Source organism: Cucurbita pepo, chromosome 16 (assembly GCF_057944985.1).
Source record: "Cucurbita pepo subsp. pepo isolate OVF chromosome 16, ASM5794498v1, whole genome shotgun sequence".
Classification (NCBI taxonomy): Eukaryota; Viridiplantae; Streptophyta; class Magnoliopsida; order Cucurbitales; family Cucurbitaceae; genus Cucurbita; species Cucurbita pepo.
Genome location: NC_141813.1, coordinates 13,490,839 through 13,510,040, shown reverse-complemented (window position 1 = coordinate 13,510,040; position 19,202 = coordinate 13,490,839). Strand labels below are relative to the sequence as shown.

General features: G+C 36.2%; 5 protein-coding genes across 12 annotated transcripts; 2 read left to right on the top strand and 3 right to left on the bottom strand.

Annotated features, from left to right (window-relative positions):
• Positions 1–134: 134 nt before the first annotated feature.
• Positions 135–2,063, bottom strand: LOC111777544 (ABSCISIC ACID-INSENSITIVE 5-like protein 1). Its single transcript, XM_023657190.2, has 6 exons — positions 1,837–2,063; positions 1,695–1,750; positions 704–1,584; positions 496–567; positions 397–426; positions 135–306 (listed from the first exon to the last, which is right to left on the bottom strand). The coding sequence occupies exons 3-6, from the start codon at positions 1,535–1,537 to the stop codon at positions 223–225; spliced, it is 1,020 nt and encodes a 339-aa protein (XP_023512958.2). The 5' UTR covers positions 1,538–1,584; positions 1,695–1,750; positions 1,837–2,063; the 3' UTR covers positions 135–222.
• Positions 2,064–3,435: 1,372 nt separating this feature from the next.
• On the bottom strand, positions 3,436–5,311 carry LOC111777543 (uncharacterized). 6 transcript variants are annotated; one of them, XM_023657187.2, is made up of 5 exons: positions 5,156–5,311; positions 4,795–5,054; positions 4,431–4,642; positions 4,084–4,345; positions 3,436–4,009 (listed from the first exon to the last, which is right to left on the bottom strand). In XM_023657187.2, the coding sequence occupies exons 2-5, from the start codon at positions 5,050–5,052 to the stop codon at positions 3,683–3,685; spliced, it is 1,059 nt and encodes a 352-aa protein (XP_023512955.2). In that variant the 5' UTR covers positions 5,053–5,054; positions 5,156–5,311; the 3' UTR covers positions 3,436–3,682. The 6 variants fall into 6 exon arrangements, with proteins under 6 accessions (XP_023512955.2, XP_023512957.2, XP_086974937.1 ...); XM_023657189.2 differs by having other exon boundaries at positions 4,795–4,995; positions 5,156–5,289; XM_087118811.1 differs by having other exon boundaries at positions 4,904–4,995; positions 5,156–5,289.
• Positions 5,312–6,985: 1,674 nt separating this feature from the next.
• Positions 6,986–7,996, top strand: LOC111777545 (CEN-like protein 2). The gene is made up of 4 exons (XM_023657192.2): positions 6,986–7,251; positions 7,384–7,445; positions 7,522–7,562; positions 7,640–7,996. The coding sequence occupies exons 1-4, from the start codon at positions 7,045–7,047 to the stop codon at positions 7,864–7,866; spliced, it is 537 nt and encodes a 178-aa protein (XP_023512960.2). The 5' UTR covers positions 6,986–7,044; the 3' UTR covers positions 7,867–7,996.
• Positions 7,997–10,335: 2,339 nt separating this feature from the next.
• Positions 10,336–14,055, bottom strand: LOC111776894 (transcription factor TGA9). Of its 2 annotated transcripts, XM_023656295.2 has the most exons (11): positions 13,903–14,055; positions 13,552–13,790; positions 13,305–13,408; positions 13,068–13,232; positions 12,422–12,472; positions 12,219–12,278; positions 11,605–11,682; positions 11,458–11,506; positions 11,106–11,377; positions 10,812–11,033; positions 10,336–10,741 (listed from the first exon to the last, which is right to left on the bottom strand). In XM_023656295.2, exons 2-11 carry the CDS (start codon positions 13,745–13,747, stop codon positions 10,595–10,597), a joined length of 1,344 nt encoding a protein of 447 aa, XP_023512063.2. In that variant the 5' UTR covers positions 13,748–13,790; positions 13,903–14,055; the 3' UTR covers positions 10,336–10,594. The 2 variants fall into 2 exon arrangements, with proteins under 2 accessions (XP_023512063.2, XP_023512064.2); XM_023656296.2 differs by having other exon boundaries at positions 11,605–11,670; positions 13,552–14,030.
• Positions 14,056–16,250: 2,195 nt separating this feature from the next.
• On the top strand, positions 16,251–18,470 carry LOC111777732 (large ribosomal subunit protein uL1). 2 transcript variants are annotated; one of them, XM_023657446.2, is made up of 6 exons: positions 16,251–16,353; positions 16,534–16,579; positions 16,957–17,176; positions 17,514–17,679; positions 17,901–18,106; positions 18,240–18,470. In XM_023657446.2, exons 2-6 carry the CDS (start codon positions 16,575–16,577, stop codon positions 18,291–18,293), a joined length of 651 nt encoding a protein of 216 aa, XP_023513214.1. In that variant the 5' UTR covers positions 16,251–16,353; positions 16,534–16,574; the 3' UTR covers positions 18,294–18,470. The 2 variants fall into 2 exon arrangements, with proteins under 2 accessions (XP_023513214.1, XP_086974636.1); XM_087118510.1 differs by lacking the exon at positions 16,251–16,353 and having other exon boundaries at positions 16,443–16,579.
• The last annotated feature ends 732 nt before the right edge of the window (positions 18,471–19,202 follow it).

Below are 19,202 nucleotides of genomic sequence, written 5' to 3'. Positions count from 1 at the left end.
TAGATGCAGTTAAGTGATTCAAGTGTCGAACAAATGGTGTAACTTGTTCGAGACAAGTATTGTTGGAGTTCGATACACAAATGACCACACTACAACACAAAGCTCATTGCCTTTATATAAGTTTATGTAATGTAAGAGTTATAATATATATAGTTTTTTATACATCCTTAACTTGGTGTAAAATTTTCAGCATTTTCATATAAAACCCCAACTCTTTCCCCATCACCAACCCGTGCTTGCATTCCTCTTCATCGTCATCAACCTTTGTGTTGGCTTCTGTCTCTTTTCAGGCTTCCTCTGCAGTATCTGCAATGGATATCCATTCGAAGTGTTATGTTAGGCAATCACAATAATCTCATACTGAAAAACCTCGAAAAATCGACCCGAGTTGCTTACCTCTTGCTTTCTTTTCCTCTCTGCTTCAGCCTGCACAGTTTTATGTTAGATAACAATTGTAGTAATGTAGAGAGTTGCTAGACAAGGAAAAAACTTTACCATGATTTGCTTTAGTTTTACATTCTCTTCTTTAAGCTGTTTCAGTTCTGCTTCCAACTCCACTGTGTATGCCTGCAATCGACACCCGGTAACTCAGATGAACGAACAACAGCAACAGCAACAACGACAACGAATCAATGTCTCGGTGCATCAATGACTTAAACAAATGTATTTTACACGATCATATGAATCATAGTTTAGTTCAAACCTGCTTTCTAGCCCGAGATCGAGCAGCCGACTCCCGATTCTTGATCATCCTGCGCTGTCTCCGCTGCACCACAACTTCTGTGGGGCCATCAACTATCCTCTTCTTGTTGCTAGGCTCAGCCCAATCAGTCAAGCTTTGGCATTTCTGAATTGAGCTGCTATCAGATGGTTCCCCAACTGATGGGGTGAGCATTTGGTAAGTTGAAAAGCAATTCCCAGACATATTTCTGATTCTTGCAGCATCATTCTGTTGATAAGACAATGAAAGCCCCAAGTTATTTAAAGAACATGCCTGCTGCTGCTGCTGCTTCATTGAACAAGAAGAGGATGCTTCTTGAACCACTCCAGCTTTCACCAAGAAATCTTCCAAAGTCATTTCTCCTAAAGCTTGCTGGCTTTGGCAAGCGTTTTCCTGAACATTTATGAACTTTTGGCGATGTGGGTGCTGTTCATCTTTATGAATCTCAGACCATATCTCATCCACAGTCTTGCCACAAAGTGGAATGGGTATAGAAATAGAGCCCTGTTCATACAAGGCTGGCCTTGAATCACTGACAGCCATGAAAGGGCGATTTTGAGGTTCATTTTCATTGGTTTGTAATTGTGAATGAAATTGGCTTTGAATATCTTCAACATTCCAGATATTAGCAAGAAACTCATCCATACTCATACCCCCAAAATTCTTCCCACTTTTGCACTTGATTTCATCAAGTGTCAGCGACAAAACAGAGTCGCGTTTATTCAGTGAACACAAGAAATTGTCTCTTGAATCTGACAATGGCTGTATTCCTGCTTCTGATTCTGATATCATTAGCCCAAACCCAGAATTCTCCATTCCTCCAACATCAAGCAAAATCTCGTGTTTGAACAGCTACAAATACACTGTAAAAGAGCGAGAAACAGGGGGAAAAAAAAAAAAACAGAGCACCATAATTTAACAAAAGAAATTGCAGATGATTCGGCACTCAATCACATCAAATTCAATCACTTACCGCAATGTTCGTCTCCGTTCAGAGATTCACACAGAAACAGAGACCCAATTCAGAAGCTGCATGCAAGCGTTTCAAATCATTACCCAAAAACGACGACAGAAAACTGTGGGAAAACAGAAACCCATTTGGGAAATGATGTTACCTGTGAAAAGAAAGAGCAAAAAGCGATCCAGAATCTGAAAAAAATGGTGAATGGGAGGAAGAAGAAAGCAGGAGCGGAGTAAACAAAGAGAGATGCATGATGATGATGTTTATATATGCAGAGGGGAGAGGGATTTGGGTATAATTTTAATGAACCAACAACGTCTTTCTTTTCCTTCCATTAAAGCAGTTTCGAGATGCAGCGGTGGGGAGTGACAAACAAGGCTCACAGACTTGGAAACTAACCGCCGTTTCCCACTTCATAAATAATAATAATAATAATAATAATAAACCTCCAAATTTAATTATATAATAATTTCAAAACCTTATTTTATAATCGTGCTTAGGTTAATTTAATGTGTATGAGTTGGTTTTTTTTTTTTTTTTTTTTTTTTTTTTTTTTTTTTAAATTTGTTTGCTCCATCATAATATGGTTTAGTTAATACATTTAATGAGATAATTTAGATTAAGCGATTGATAAATTTTTTAAACGAAAAGAAAACAAATTGAGAATCACGGAAAAGATGGAAACTAACTCAAATATTTAATACGATAGGACTTATCTTAGTCTAAAAATCGAAAACTTTTATAATAGTCAACAGATTGCACGCATTTTAATAATTAACGAATACGAGTTTAAAATAATTAAAAAAAAATTATCTGATGAATATCACAATTTTTATAATATATTATCAATTAAACTATCTTTAATTTAATATTTGGATGTGGGTAGTGTTAGACGAACCCAACTCTCCACAATGGTATGACATTATCCACTTTGAACATAAGCTCTCATTGCTTGAACTCTCAAAAAGCCTCGTACCAATAGAGAGTATTCTTAAGGAACCAATCTTCTTTAAGATTTTTATTTATTAAGTTAAATTATAATAACTTTTATTATTATTATTATTATTATTATTATAAAAAGGAATTATTATTTTTGACACGTTTAATCCGGCATGCAACTTTTTTACATAGCTGATGTAAATTGTTTTGGAAATACGAGGAAAACAAGGACAGAGGCAGTTAGCATCCTTAAATATGAGCCGTTGGATTTGACTGCGATTGATGATCCTCAGGCTTTGCACACGCACATGATTGGCAGGTGAGGTAGGAGTCCGTAATCTGCTACTTCCAAAACCACACGTAACTGATGAATCTGACCAATTACATTCTTAAGATCCGGTAATTGACAGTTGACTTCGACTCCTATTACAACAAGTGTACTTTAGAATGCTTTGTATTTTCTCTTTCACCATCAATCATGAGTTAAAAGACTCTTAAGATCCCAATAGACTCATTTTAAAACGGTAAGACTGACGGCGATAGGTAACAGACAAAGACGAACAATATTTGCCAGCGAGTTGGACTTGAGTTGTTACAAATAGTATCAAAGCTAGACACCGAGCGATGTGCCAGTGAGAACACTGGACCCATAACGAGAGTGAATTGTGAGATCCCACATCGTTTGGAGAGTGGAACAAAACACTCCTTATAAAGTATTAGAAATCTCTTCCTAATAGTGCATTTTAAAACCGTGAGACTTAAGCGATACCTAACGAACCAAATCAGACAATATGTACTATTAGTGAGCTTGAGATGTTGCAAACATTAGTATTCTTGTATTCACACAAACAAACATGGCTAAGAATAATAATGATTAGACAAGAATGTCTTGTTTTCTTCCCCAAACAAAAACAGCAAACCAATCAATTGACTTGTGGTCCTGTGTAAACTAAATTCCAGGAGACTTCTCTGGTTCCTGCAGAAGCAGGATGTTGTTGAACCCTAAATTCAATGATATATGTTTCTGTGTCTCTTAAAGAATCAGCTACTCAGGTTAATTTTTAAGACACAGATTTTGGTCTGTAACAAACTGGTTCTTCTCCAACTAGAACTGCTCTTAAAATGGTGTCAAACAAGCCTTTGTAATGAATAATCAAATGCCCACCATCAGGGACTTCATGGTACTGAATCCATGGAAGCTGCCCTGAAACATATCTTTGGAGTTGGACTGGCACAACTTTGTCCTCGTAACCTTGCCATATATGAACCGAGCTTTCGTTTTCACCGTACGGGTTACTTAGTTTAAGCGGATCGAATTCCCATTCACCAAATGCCATCATGAAATCACTTCGAAGGGTGTCGAAAACGCGTTGCTCCTTTAAACTCCTCTGCAAGCAGAACAACAAACTTAACTCCGACGCAGATCAACACATATAGCGAGCGAAAAAGAGAGGATCTTTACCTTGGATAGCATTGGGAAGCCTGGAATCGTCTTTAAGATGTCGATGTCTCGTTCGTTGAAGAATATCGGATTCTTTTCGAGTACCGAAGTTGAAGGAATCCAATTCTGAGTCACCCACCAGTGTAGCAGCCCAGGGACATAGGTTGAAAGCCACAAGCCTAAGCTTAAGAACTTTCTCCTGTAATCCTCTTTTATTAGGCTATATGGAAGTGAAGGCCACTGATAGTTCACCAAAGGGACTATAAGAGCTGTGCCTGCTAACCTACATTCAGTTACTTTTGGTGAAAGGAAGCAATACATAGCAACTGAAAACAGCTCAAAGACAGGAAATGGACCAAAAATCTTGCCTGTGTGGTATGTGTTTGAGACAACTCCACGCCGAATACGACCCCATCGACACGCCGATCATATAAAATCTCGATCCAATTTGCAACTGATCAGCCAGTTCTTGAATGTCATAAGCTTCATTCTCAACTGAGCTATTGGGGTTTGGATCACTTTCACCATATCCAGGCCGATCATAGAGCAAAAAGTAAATCCCCAACTCAACAATCAGATCCTAAAACCATCAAAGTTCATCAATTACAAGGTTTTTTTAGCTAACATAATCATCAGAGACTATAAAACCTAATTTTGAAGCACACCCAGATAAGAAAACATGAAGAACAAGGGAAGAGATTGAAAAACAAAGCAAGTCTAGTGTGTGTGTACTTGAGATGCCAAAATAGTCATGTCTTTGGAGCTTCCAAAGCCATGGCAGACAATGATTCTGAATTTAGAATCGTCCTTAGAAACGCCCTTCTCTCTGTAAGCAAGGTACCTTCCATCACTGAGTTTGATTCTGTGAGAAGAAACAGGAAGATCCTGAGAAGAAGAAGAGCCATTAATTTGAGGGGGAGGGAGCTGCTTGGCCTGATAAAACATCCCCAAAAAACCAATCAGCAACACAACAGCAAATCTCGAGACCATTCCTGGGAAAACCACAGATCTGACCAACATAAACCCCAGAATCCACAAACCCCACTTCAAAAATTACACAAAAAAACAAGAGAAATGGAAGATTTAGAATCACCTGATCGAAGAAAATGGAGGTGAGATAGACAAAGGGGGTTGAACGATTGAGGCGATGCTGAGATTTTTGGGGGTTTTACTTCGCTTTGACCTCAGAGACAGCTCGTATTTTGGGTGTTTGTTTTAAATATATTTTGTAAATGTACTGTTTGTCGCTCATTGGGCAGCGGCTAATGGGCCGTCATTTCGAGTCACAAGCGAAGTTTTGGCGTTTTAATTTGTGTCCCTCTTCTTCTTCCATGTCTTTGTTGCTCTATTTTGCAATAAAAGCTTGGAATCCGAATCAAAATGGCATCTTTTTTTCATATTCCCCTTCAATTTTTGTTCCTCAAATCACATATCCTTGGAGAAGACATGGGATGATGAAATTATAAGACAAATCGATAACATCTAACAATAAATATATATTATATTCGACGTATTCGACGTCAGTTTTATTGGAATTAGAGGTATTGCGAACTTGCATGTGTGCGAGGCTGCTATAGTGCTTCCACCGAGTTGATATCGAGCTAAACTCTGAAAAAGTCTTGTACCTACTGTTTTATAGGAAATTATTGGGGTCTTAGTTCATACCAAACATTACAACAATAACTAGGCCTATCGTAAAGCCTTAGATAAGCTCATATTCTACCTCTTTCTTGGTGTGTCAAGAGCGATCAAACATGACCATAAAACACTTGGCTTGGTCGAATGACATGATCTTTTATAATTTAAGAAACAAATTTGAAACTAAGTCAACGTCTAAATTAAATTCATTGGATTAAAAAATAAATGTTATAAATCACTAAATATTTAAATTCTTTAAAATAAAAAAGTTGCATTAATCTTTGCATCAATAATTATTTTCATATGACGTCATGGTTTGCCTCATTAAGAATATTCTATACTCTTAGTCGGATTATTCTGTTTTCTTTTTTTAAACAAAAAAAGTGATTCTCTTTATAATTATATATATATATATATTTAAATAATATATTTTAATTGTACATTTTTTATTGGGCCGCTATTTTTCTAATTTTGGGCCTCCAATGGTGTTCAGAGTTCCCTCTATTGGGCTGGGCCGAGCTGCCCGTCAAAGGCCCAAATGGAAATTTTAATATACTATTGAACCACCCCTATGACTATTATTTCCCCCAAGAGTATATGCTTGCCTATCCTATTAATATGAATATCATATTCAACCCCGTACATAAAATATTAATTAATAAATCAAGCAAATTAAATATTTTTAATATATACTCTGCCCAATATAATAAAGATGTGTTTCTTTCATTAAGGTGTGCCAGTGAGGACGTCGGAGTTTCTTAAGGAGGTGAATTGTGAGATCTCAGGAACGAAACCTTTCTTATAAACGGACAATATCTGGTAGGGATTGGATCGAGCGGTTACAATATTAAAATGTTATTAAAGAAGATTTGGACACTGATTGTGGTTATGCTTGATCCTACCAAATATGGCAAAACCCACTCTCTAAAATTACCAACTTTGGAAATGAAAAAGAATCAATTTTGGGCTCCAAATGCACCATTTTGTTATATTAATTTGTTAATTTAAGCTTGAAGGTGAAGCTTCTTAGTCCTCCTAATCCATAATTCCCTTCATTAAACAATACTTATTATCTCCTAATCCCATCTCTCTATCCTATTTTTTTATGTTCAAAACACGACACTTCAACAAATAAGATTTCATGTCGTATTATGTTTGGCCAATTGTCATTGCTTCAATTGTTCACAAAAAGATGATAAACTTTTCTTTTCCCCAATTCTCTTCTCGACAATATTATAAATACTCCCTCACTTCACATACCTAACCAAAATCCATACTCAAATAACTAACTCTCCCTCTCCCTCTCTCTCTCTCTCTCTCTCTCTCTCTCTCTCTCTTGTTTATATGGCGATGGCAAAGATGTCGGATCCTCTCGTGGTCGGAAGAGTGGTCGGAGACGTCATCGACGCCTTCTCCCCGACTGTAAAGATGACTGTCACTTACCATTCAAACAAGAAGGTGTCCAATGGGCATGAGCTGCTTCCAAATCTTATAACCCTAAAACCTAAGGTTGAGGTTCTTGGTGGCGACCTTAGATCCTTCTTCACATTGGTATGATCATATTCAACGATACCCATCTTCTCATTTCGTTTTATATATTTATAATTAAGTCTACCGCGGGCCGATATTGCCTCCTTAAAATTTTGAGAACGCATTTATAATGATTTTGAACTAACTTTGCAGGTGATGACCGATCCAGATGTTCCGGGTCCGAGTGATCCTTACTTGAGAGAGCATCTCCATTGGTATGGTCTAAAGCTCCCATGATTGAGATTACTGAAAAAAAACATGTTTTTATTAAGGATATGATTTTGGTTTCAGGATAGTGACAGACATCCCAGGAACGACAGATTCCACTTTTGGTAAGTCTTATGGTCGTAATGGATTTGTTTGATGTATTTGTGGTATAATTAATGACATGATATTGTTGTTAAAACAGGGAAAGAAGTAGTGAAATATGAAGTTCCAACTCCAAACGTAGGGATCCATAGATTCGTGTTCCTTCTATACAAGCAGACACGAAGGCAAACAGTGAAGCCACCAGCTGCTTCAGCTTCAAGAGATGGGTTCAATGCAAGAAGATTTGCAGAAGAGAATGGTCTTGGCCTGCCTGTGGCTGCAGTCTATTTCAATGCTCAAAGGGCTACGGCCGCCAGAAGAAGATAAATAAATAAATAACCCAAAATAAGATAGATATATTATATTGAATTTGCATGCAGTGTTTAGCTGTCCTTGTTTTATGTTTGGTTTTATGTTTGGTTTGTTAACGTTTAGATTGGTGGTGAAATTTGCTGAATGAATCACGTACATGGAAACAACTTGAACCAAAATTCGATATTTTTCTTTTAAGGATTTGAAAGTTTTTCGGTCTTTGATTCATATTTTAACATAACGATCATAAACAAACGAACATGGTGGTAGAAATCCAATAACAAAAACGGGATTCCAAGATCATCGTCAAAGTTAATCAATATACATAATTCCAATTAAGGAAAAAGCTAAATCGGATATTAATCTAGATTAGGGATCGGAGCTCCCTGATTCATTCGCCAAACTTTGATTTATTTGAAATCAATTGAAAAATAGATGCCCATTAGTGACACAACTCGTTTCACTTTTGTTCGGCGTAGGTGCTTCTCCTTGATTGGGTTGGGCGAAGGAAGTGGGAATTTTCATTGCAAGGGATTCAATCCAACCACGTGTTTTCAAAGACTCTGTAGTGATATGCATCAATAAGATCACCAAAAGCCTTTGTGGCATCAGTGGTACTCGCTTTCATAGCTTTGTTTTTTCAAAACATTTGTAATCACTTATATACTCATGATCTATCTACTGGTCCAATTTTCAACGCTTTTCGATTTGAATGATAAAAGGTGACATTATTGAACTGGGGTCAGGTAGATTTATGAAAATGATGTGTAAGAGTCAGCTTTTGCTCACGATACTAGGAACATTTGACTGGGCAAACAGGGGAAAAAACCTGAGAAAGAACATGTCTTTTACAAATCGTGGGAACCAATATCCTAAGTTGATACTATCATTAACTATGTTTTCAAAGGAAGATGGTGTGTTTCATTTCCTTTTGGTCATAGCCTACCTAAAGCTATGCTCATCTCTTACCAATCATATAGTTAACAAGTGACATGATGTGACATCGACACGACACGATACTTTTAAGTGACATTTTTTACAAAATTCATATTCACTCGTAAAACTTATCATAGTAGAAAAAACAGGAAAAAAAAAAAAGTGTCAGCTTTTAACACCAGTGGTAGCCACCAGCTTACAATGGATTCAAACCTGAGAGTAACTCGAGTAAAATGACTCTATGTCGGAATCACAGCGGTTGAAAGAGAAAAAATGGTTGAGAATTATTGGACTTGAGCTCAAAATAGACAGTGAATGACATAATACTATTGTGGAGATCCATGATTCCTTGCAAAAAGGGCAATTGTTTTTTCTATGCCCAGCCAATTAGATCCTTTAAAATGGTTACTTTAAATTAATAATATCCTTTATTTAAACATAACTCAATTGATTATTAAACGAAATTAGGAATAAACACGACTCAAATGATTGGGAGAGTCGAAGGGCTCGAGTCCTTAGATGAAAAAGGCTACCTATCTATAACCCATTGGTATAAATTCCCTCGAATTGTTTATAATAATTGAAGGGTATGGTTGTTAGGTCGGTGGTGATTAATTACATAATTAAAATGGATTAGAGAAAGAGTGCATTAGATTCTCTACTCCTAACCCCACGAGGACACAAATCATTGTAGCAACCAAACAATCAACATATAGATATATATATATATATAGATTCTTATAATGTCAGAAACCCTAAACTAGCTAGCCCCAGAGATTCCCTTTCTTTATTTATATATGTGCTAAATTCATGAATTACTGTTTATTTACTGTTTTCTTTTTTAGATTAATTTACAACTTACTGTGGGGGTAAAACTGTAAGGGTAAAAGGAAGAAAGATAATTCGACACAGAAGCTCTATTAATGGGTAATGACTGATTGATGATGTTTCTAAATACTTTCCCGAGGAGGAGCCACCTCAGCACCTCTGCTTGTTTGCTGTCGGTTTCTCATTTGTCCACGCTGTCTTACGTGTCATTTTACTGTCTCCTCCACCTGTCATCTTATCTGGATTATGTCGTTGTTTTAATTATTTTAATTTTATCTAAAATAATATTTCATTAATAATTAAAATCTCATAAATATAAATATTGAATTATAAATGTCGAATATTATATTCGTAAATTTAAAAAATTACATAAAATAAAAAATATTTGATTTCTACAATTTAGATGATCGTAGAACGAGGGGAAATTAGTTGGGCTTGGGCCCATGTCGCCTGCCCATTACGTTTTGCCGTGGGAGTATTAACCCGAATCCAACGGTTGGATGGAAAGATTGGAAAGACTTAATTTGAATGAAAGATCAGCACCGTTGAAATTAATTATCAAAAATTATAATTAACACATTTTTTTCCAGGAGGAAATCCAAATATTTCTTTTTAAAAAATCATTATTTTGAACTATTAGAGTCCAAATTCCTTAAATATTCATATACAAATTAAATTTTTTTATAATGGATAAATAAAATCAAAACAATCCCAGATCGAGAAAACTTAAGTCGAGGAAAACCCGTTAGATCCTTTCATTAATGGAGTGATGTAGCGAGGGTTGAACCATTTGCACTTCATAATACAGTCCTTCATCGACACGAGACAAAAAAATTAAGAAGAATTATGCCTAAAATTGTAGAGATATGCATAGGTTCTATGTTGTTAACGAATATAAGAACATAATACGACATAGCAAATAATTTAGATTTCATTAAAACTAGGAGGAGAAAAGATGAACGTGGAAAGGATATAAATCTTAGTCCTTTGGACGAGAGGACCATATGGAGCTTAGGGCTCGTAATCTAGTGTAATATTCACTAATGACTATAAAACATCTGGCTGCTTGTCGGACGGTGAGCATCCTATGCAATTGGTGAAGCGTTTGTTGTCTTAAAATATCCGCCTAAACCGACTCAAATGTTTTGTTAGTGTGAATAAAATTGAATGATATAAAATAATAATAAAGTAATTACCTGATGGAGAAAGCCTTGGAGATGAGAGATCTTGTCCATGGCCAAAACCATGTGGTTGATGCCGTCGATGACCGGACCGCCGGCTACGGTGTCCGTCAAGGACTGATGGAGCTGATCAAGGCCTTGGGATAAAGCATCTTCAGCCTGCTGTGACGAATGCTGTAGCTTGTAAATTTCCACCACTTGGTGTTCTGTGATTGGGTCCAATTGTGACAGCAAAATCTGTTCATCAATCAACAACCTCTTAATTAAACTCAACAATTTTTAATATATTTAATAAGAAAAAATGCAAACCTTGATGAGATCGGAGGGCCGGAATCCACCAATCCAAAGGAAGCAACGCTCGGCCGGAGACATCCAGATGCCGGCGATGAGATGGAAGATGTCGGACTTAGCAGCCTCTCCTTTCAGCCGGAAAATTTGGTCGTAATGCCAAATGCATGCGTCTACTTTCACTCTCAGCTCCACGTCCGGTAGGCGTGCCTCCAGTCCCCCGCGCAGCTCCGCCGTGTGCCGGTGGTCCTCTTCCAACCACCTTGCATATTCCATGTCAAACATTGCACCTCCTACCATAACCATTTTCCAAAAAAATTACCATTTGATCATCCATTTACTTTCATGCATAAATAACTTCTTTGAAGCTTACCTGGGCTGATAATGCCGCCGCCACCACCGCAGCCACCAAGAAACAAACCCTACCAAGAAATGGAAAACACAGTAATTTTTTAAAATTTATAAATACATATATTCCCTATATATATTGCAGTAAAAAAAAAAAAAAACATTTTTTAACCTGAGCTCGTGCCCGTTGAAGGTCTTGTTCAAGCTGCGTGAGCTTGATTCTACTGCTCTCAAGTTGCTGTACGTAAGCCTATAATTACGTTTTAACCCAAATAAATCAAATTTAAAATCTCATTAATTACCATTTTTGTCCGTAAAAACCTAAGCCTACCATTAGAAAATATTGTCAGGTTTGGTTCCTTAAGTATGTATGACAACCTCGTGGTTTTAAAATGTGTCAGCTAGTTAGAGGTCTTCATAATCTTAAAACCACTATTGTGAGATCTCGCGTCAGTCAATGAGGGTAACGAAGTATTTCTTATAGGAGTGTAGAAACTTCTACTAGCAGACGAGTTTTAAAATCGTGAGACTGATGATAAGTAACTGGCTAATACGGACAATATCTACTAGCGATGGACTTAAGCGGTTACAAATGGTATCAAAACCAAGGCAGTGTGCTGAGGACGCTGGTCGGTGAATTGTGAGATCTCATGTTAGTTAGAGAGGGGGAACTAAACATTTCTAACAAGGATGTGGAAACCTCTCATTAATAGACCTATTTTAAAGACATGAGACTGATAACAATACATAACAGGTCAAAGTGAACAATATTTACAGAATTTGTACCTTTTTCCTTAGGCGACTCTTCCTGGCGGCCTCTCTATTCTGAGCTAAACGTCTCAATGTCTAAACATGAACACAAATTATCAAGACAAAAAAAAAAAAAAAAAAAAAAAAAAAACATTAAAAATAGACAAAGATATAAAAAGAAACAAGACAGCAACAATAACAACAAAACAACGTTTGTTTGTTTATAATAACAAAAAGACCTTAGCATCAAGTTGCTTCTGTGATGTTGAAATCGAACCACATCCCTTTCTCTGCATTATTGATGAGATTTAAATTATGAACAAAACTCTCTAAAATGATCGCTGAATTCAATCACAATAACATATCATTACATTAACTCTACATTATATGCCAAAGCCGGCCGCCTAGATCGCTAGCTATTAGCTTTATCTGATCAAAACTTGGCTTCTGGTTTCAATAACTGGCAAAGAAAAAGGGCTTTAAAGATCTTCATTTTATAACCAGACAAAAAAAAAAAAAAAAAAAAAAAAAAAACTACTGTGAAGATTCCTGTAATTGACCTTTAATGGAGCTGCAAGTTTCTACTTCTACCTCTTCATGTCAGACATTCATCAGATAAAGAGCCTCAAATCTTCAAACTCTGCTTTTTATTTGATTTTCTAAGAGTTCTTGGGATCTGTGCCTAATTGAATCTTAAAAAATTAAACCAACCCTTTTGTAAAAACATCATTTTTAGTGTAAAATCGTCGTTTAAGAGATGAAAAGGTACAAACTTTAAGAGCTTTAAGAGCTCAAAAGTAAAAAAAAAGAAAGGAAACGAGTCTAATGTAAGGAATGATCGTGGGTTTATAAATAGGATGCGTAGACAAGTAATTGGTAGCAAACCTTTTGTTGAAGGGAGTGATGTTGAGTTGAAACATCAGTGAGTATCATTTCAGGGTGAGTCTGCTTCTGAATGAAGCTCTGATGAGCTGAAGAAGAAGAAGAAGAAGGCTTTTTAGTCATGGGAGATTCATCAGTGCTCTCTTCTCTTCGTCTCGAACTCATTCCCTGTTCCATTTTGAAGACATTATAAAGAAGAAGAGGAAGAAGAAGAAGTAGAAGAGGAATAAGAAGAAGTACTGTGGGAGTTTGTTGGAATTTGATTGGCCAAGAAGGGAACATTTCCAGAGTAGCAGCAGCGGCAGCAGCAGCAGCAGCAGCAGCAGGCCTGCCTGAGAAAAAGGCTGCAAGAATCATAAAAGCAAATCTCAGAGAATCACCAAACTTGAGGATTCTTCAAAGTATGTTCAAAATAAAATCATAATCAAATCATCAATACCCCACAAACCCTACAATGTAACTGACAGAAATTAAGAACAATGCATACTTTGTTTGGATTGGTGATGATCCAGTTTGTTCTTAGCTTCGTGTTCTTGTAACACAATTGCTTCTTCCAATTCTCCAATATCAAAAGCTTCGCAAGTGGAGGAGGGATTGTTGTAGCTCATTCCATAAAGAAGTGAATTGTGAGGATGGTGATGGGTTGAAGCAGGGGCGGTTTCTTGGACTCTGTGGCTCGCCATTCATGAATTCCTTGTGCAAACCATCGTCTTCTTTGTTCTTCTTCTGCAAATCAAATGAACCAAAAGCAGTTGTTGCAAATGGGTTTTGATTCTTAGTTGGATTTATGAGTGCCCATGTGACAAAATTGCATTACAAGAATGGAAAAGAACAGAACCTGTCCTTGGAGACTGCAACTTTTAATGTTTGATGGGGTTTCTCGCCTTCGCTATGAAGAAAACCAGCTCATTCCATGGCTGCTCATCGTTTACCTTTTATATTCAGCTTTTTGTGGATTCAAACATGATCCGACGGGTGTGAAGATGTCTCTCTAGTAGATGCGTTTTAAAATGATACGAGTCAAGTGGACAATATCTACTAGCAATGAACTTGGGCTGTTACAAGGGGTATCAAAGCCTGTTGTAGGTTAGGCCTCCAACAGGAGTGGATTGTGAGATCTCGAGAGAGGAACAAAACATTTTTTTTTACCGTAGTGTGAAAACCTCTTATAGTATATGCATTTTAAAAAACAGGGGTTGATGAATATCTACTGGCATGTGCTTGAGCTGTTACAGACGATATCAGAGCCAGTTTACTAGGCGGTGTGCTAGCGAAAACGTTGGGTACTCAATGAGAGTAGAGTGTGAGATCTCATATCGGTTGGAAAGAGAAATAAAACATTTTTTTTTACAAGAGTTTGAAAACCTCTCCCTAATATACACGTTTTAAAATCGCGAGGCTAATGACAATACATAACGAGATGAGAACTTTGTTCTGCCTGCCCGAGCCTTTTTTGGTAGCAGAGCAAGTAGAGAAAAAAAAAGATAAAGGGAATGGATAGACATTGAGGAATATGGGTGAGACAACGTTGGTTTGAGCAATAAAAAGGCTAAGTTACAAAGGGAAAAAGCTCCAACAAAGTGGCTCTTTAATTTCTCTCTTACTTGGATGCTTGTCATCTCTCTAATCTTATTCACTTTGCTTCTTCTTTGAGGAATTTGTTACAAAAATAATTAAAAATAACCCATTAATGCATTATTAAATATATAAAATAATAGAATAGGAGCTAATGAAATAGACAATAATATTTGAATATTTTAGAATGTGTATCTACTACTTTTGTATGCTATATGAAACTATAATATAATTTTAATTGAGAATACCAATGATTGATATTAAAAAAAAAAAAAAGTTTGGATTATGTAATTATTTATTAATGCGTATATTTTAAAATATATTTGGATTATTTTCAAACTTTATATTATAAACATATTCCCATTTATTTTATATTATGTATAGTTTCGTGGAGATAAAATCCAAACAAATAAATAAACAATTTGTGGTCATTCAGCAGTCACAACAACAGTTCCACAAGACGTGTATTCATTTTTGCTCGACTTTTGACGTCACACCGAGCCGTGGCTGGAATCTACATGGGTAGAATCCCGGTCACGACCCACCACCAACAAAATCAATTGCATTAATCCCATTGCCCCAAATTCTCCCAATCACACCTTTTTCCTCCTTAATTTCATATTCCTTCTTTTATAAAAAAAAAAAAAAGAAAAAAATAAAAAATCTCCACCTCACAAGCTTTTCATCGCCCAACATTATAATCACCACACAAAAATATAATAAATAAAAATAAAAATAAAAATAAAAATAAAACCCTATATTCCAACGTAGACAATCCATTAGCCATTGAATATCTTTAAATAAATAAATAAATAAAGAAAATAAACCCTTATTTGACGTGTACACTAAACCCCCACACAACCCTTCTATTTAATTATTATCTCTCAGTCCCAAAATTCAATAACCTAATCGCCATGGTTCCTCCAAATCGCTCTGATTCCGGCGATCGTCTTTCTACCGGAATAAACAGTACCCCTGCAGAATCCCCCGTTGATGGCTCGCCCGGAGATTCTGGCGGCGGAGCTGAGAAATTCAAGGGTTGTTGTGGGTTTCGAGAAAGGCTGAAGAGGCACCGTGAGGAGGTGGCCGGAAGAGTAACGGTGCCGGAGAAATGGGGAAAAGAGGAACTGCTAAAGGATTGGATCGATTACTCGGCGTTCGACAGAATCTTGGCCGCTGGCAGAATTGCGTCGGCAAGGGCGTCGCTTGTGGCGGAGGGACGGAGGGTAGAAAGTCGGTGTTCAGATGGAAAAAATCAATTTAAATTACTTTTTAATTAAGCATGATTAACGGCTTAATTAATTAATGTTATTTATAGAGAGAGATCAATACACGTCTTAATAGATTTCATTTGTATTTGTAAAACTAAAGAGCCCTACGGATTAATACGCAATAAATAAATTAAATTCTCTTTGTTTTATTTGACGATATGAAGCAACATGTCGTTTTTTGACATCGTCGTCGTCCGTCTACAAACCTATGAACGAAAAAAGCCCATTATGGATCCATAACTAAGGCCCATTAGACAACAAATTGGGCCAACAAAACGGGCCCAATATCAAATTGGTAATGGGAATAGAGGCCTAGGCCCAGAGGACTCATATCCTAGCTCTATCACGAGCCCATCTTTTTGGATCGTCTCGTTTCGTTCTTCCATTATATATCTGTTTATCAGTTGGCCGCGAAAAACCCTAGTTTCGTTTCTTCTTACCAGGTATTCATCCATGTTCTTTCGAATTGAAGTTTGTTTTTGTTGAAACTGCTACTGAATCCTCTATCTGTGAAGATGTTTTTTGCGTTGTTTGTTCTTCCTGATATTAAGTTATTGTTTCTCTCGATTTGGTTCGTCTAGCTCGCTCAATTAAATCGTATTTTGATTTGGTTTTCTTCTCAGCCAGTTTGTAGCTGCTGCTTAGGGAAGACAAGGCTCCGAAAATGAGGTATGTTGGGATGTTTTTTGCTATTTAGTTTTATTTATCGTCTAGAATGTATTTTTCGGAACGAACTTGATTAGTGCTACTGTCGTTTTTATTAGCTTTTCCGGATTCATAATTTCGTTCGTGTTCTTTATTCCTGCAAGTAGTCTAAATGCATTTGACTGAGGTAGGTTTGGAAGTATGAAGTTACAATGCTGGAATTTACTTCTGGCTTTAGTGTAGTTTGTTTATGTTTCTGCCAACACGGCAGTCACATTACTTGTTTGTGCGTTTGTACCAAAATAAAATCGAGTTTATGGAAACTTCGGTTGCTTGTATCTTTTTGTTTTATGGTTATCTTGCCATTTACTGAATGTAGTTTTGTTGGTCTGTATCTGCAGCAAGCTTCAGAGTGAAGCGTTGAGAGAAGCCATTTCCTCTATCTTCGGTGATAGCAGTGAAAAGAAACGCAACTTTACTGAGACCATTGAACTTCAAATTGGACTGAAGAACTATGATCCACAGAAGGACAAGCGTTTCAGTGGATCAGTGAAGTTGCCCCATATCCCTCGCCCTAAGATGAAGATTTGCATGCTTGGAGATGCTTTGCACGTTGAAGAGGTAAATTTTACCTGATCTTAACATCTTCACTGTCATGTCCAGTAACTGTTATGTATGTTGCTTGCTTGCTTTAGTTCTGCTTTCAATGCTGTGTTTAACGCTATTTATGAGAAATTTCAACAGTAATAATGGTTTGTAGTATTTTTCATTCATATTTGATGAATGATAAGTATTATGCCGAATACTTCATGCTTACAAGCTGCAATTAGTGGATGTGTACATAACTGGGAAAATAATGTACTTTTTTTGACATTTCATGTATGGTAAATTGAATTTGAATACTGATACACTTCATTTCTGGTTGTTTGCTTACATGTTATGCTTTTGCTTATTATAGGCAGAGAAGATTGGTTTAGATTACATGGACGTGGAAGGTCTGAAGAAGCTAAACAAGAACAAGAAATTGGTGAAGAAACTTGCCAAAAAATATCACGCCTTTTTAGCTTCTGAAGCTGTTATCAAGCAAATTCCCCGTCTTCTGGGCCCTGGGCTCAACAAGGCAGGCAAGTGTGTTCATGACTGCTAGTCATTCGGAATTTACCCTTTATCTGGTGACTCTAGTTTGGAAGCTTTTCTTAGCTTTCTCGGATCTTGGTACTTTATATTCTACTTGCTGTCCAGGCTCATTATTGGCTGCATGCTTGGAAATTGAATTTCAATCTTTTCTTTGGAAGAAGCAGTCTTGTAGTTCGTACTAATATGGATATCTACATTGCCATTGCAGGAAAGTTCCCTACCCTTGTTACTCACCAAGAATCCCTTGAGTCTAAAGTAAATGAGACGAAGGCAATGGTTAAGTTCCAGTTGAAGAAGGTTCTTTGCATGGGTGTGGCCGTGGGCAATGTTGCCATGGAGGAGAAGCAAGTTTTTCAGAACGTTCAAATGAGTGTCAATTTCCTCGTTTCCTTGTTGAAAAAGAACTGGCAAAACGTAAGTCAACTAAGTCAACTTCTCCATTCGCATACTCGAGGCTCGTCTTATTTCATGACGACAATTATATTTGTTTGTAGAATGCCTTGTCCTTTTATCTAACAATGAGATTTCGGTATTTTTTGTTCATCAGGTGAGATGCTTGTACCTGAAGAGTACCATGGGGAAGGCATATCGAGTCTTCTGAGGAATTTTCAAAACTTAGAACAGTACTGTTTGCTCTTAAATTGAAGAACCAGGTTGAGATGAAATTCTATGTTTATGATTGATGAAAAATTTTCCTGTTTGTTCTTTTTTTGTTTATTAAACCATTAGCTGCACAATCGTTAACACTTGTGATGGGTGTAATGCTTTTTATTTTTTCCATCTTGTTTCACGATACATGTTTTGTAGATGTATTTTTTTTTAAAAGAGTATGATTCATATCTCGTAATTCAAACAAAAACACCAAAATTAGCTTTAGCCCACTGACTTAAATGGTGGAAGCCTTTATTTCGTATCCACTGATTATTTAATCTTACTTTAAAAACATGTATTGATGATCTATGGCTATTATGAACAGATCGATCGATATTGATTTTAGCGTTGTATTTTCATTGTCATCAAATATATTTAGTTTTTCTTATATACAGAAAATGATGAAAGTTTAATTATAGGCTTAATTTTCAATTTCATAAAGTTATGAATAAAATAAATGAAATATTTTGTATTTGAATTGAAGATGAAACAAACGCAAGTTCATAAAAATGGTTTATTAAATAAAATTATAAAGTTCAATAATTAAATTGTATTTAATTTTTTAATTATTAAAATAAAATATTTTATTTTTTAAATTTAACGTGAAATTAAGAATTTAAATTGAGTTCACACTTTAATAAAGTTTAATCTTCCTAAGGAAAATTAACCTTTAAATACTAAATTACAATTTTTACAGCTGTCACTCCAAAATTTGAGATTCCAAATATTATTATTTTGCAACTTGTAAAACAATATAACCCAAAGGACAAAAAAAAAAAAAAAAAAAAAAAAAAAAAAGAGGAAAGATAAAGATAAGATTAAAAAAAGGGGGAAACGATTTCATTATACAATATGAAAA

Excerpts from the sequence above, each read along its gene's own strand:
- LOC111777543 (XM_023657187.2), bottom strand. The coding sequence starts at position 5,052 with ATGGTCTCGAGATTTGCTGTTGTGTTGCTGATTGGTTTTTTGGGGATG. Across the intron at positions 4,346-4,430 it reads CTCAAACACATACCACACAG|GTTAGCAGGCACAGCTCTTA; the intron begins GCAAGATTTTTG and ends AACTGAATGTAG. Across the intron at positions 4,010-4,083 it reads GCTTCCCAATGCTATCCAAG|AGGAGTTTAAAGGAGCAACG; the intron begins GTAAAGATCCTC and ends TTCTGCTTGCAG.
- LOC111777545 (XM_023657192.2), top strand. The coding sequence starts at position 7,045 with ATGGCGATGGCAAAGATGTCGGATCCTCTCGTGGTCGGAAGAGTGGTC. Across the intron at positions 7,252-7,383 it reads TTAGATCCTTCTTCACATTG|GTGATGACCGATCCAGATGT; the intron begins GTATGATCATAT and ends CTAACTTTGCAG. Across the intron at positions 7,446-7,521 it reads TTGAGAGAGCATCTCCATTG|GATAGTGACAGACATCCCAG; the intron begins GTATGGTCTAAA and ends TTTTGGTTTCAG.
- LOC111777544 (XM_023657190.2), bottom strand. The coding sequence starts at position 1,537 with ATGGAGAATTCTGGGTTTGGGCTAATGATATCAGAATCAGAAGCAGGA. Across the intron at positions 568-703 it reads GATCTCGGGCTAGAAAGCAG|GCATACACAGTGGAGTTGGA; the intron begins GTTTGAACTAAA and ends TGTCGATTGCAG. Across the intron at positions 427-495 it reads TAAAACTAAAGCAAATCATG|GCTGAAGCAGAGAGGAAAAG; the intron begins GTAAAGTTTTTT and ends AAAACTGTGCAG.
- LOC111776894 (XM_023656295.2), bottom strand. The coding sequence starts at position 13,747 with ATGGCGAGCCACAGAGTCCAAGAAACCGCCCCTGCTTCAACCCATCAC. Across the intron at positions 11,683-12,218 it reads AGAGTCGCCTAAGGAAAAAG|GCTTACGTACAGCAACTTGA; the intron begins GTACAAATTCTG and ends ACGTAATTATAG. Across the intron at positions 11,034-11,105 it reads GGCCCTCCGATCTCATCAAG|ATTTTGCTGTCACAATTGGA; the intron begins GTTTGCATTTTT and ends ATTGATGAACAG.
- LOC111777732 (XM_023657446.2), top strand. Across the intron at positions 17,680-17,900 it reads CCCTGGGCTCAACAAGGCAG|GAAAGTTCCCTACCCTTGTT; the intron begins GCAAGTGTGTTC and ends TTGCCATTGCAG. Across the intron at positions 18,107-18,239 it reads TGAAAAAGAACTGGCAAAAC|GTGAGATGCTTGTACCTGAA; the intron begins GTAAGTCAACTA and ends TTTGTTCATCAG.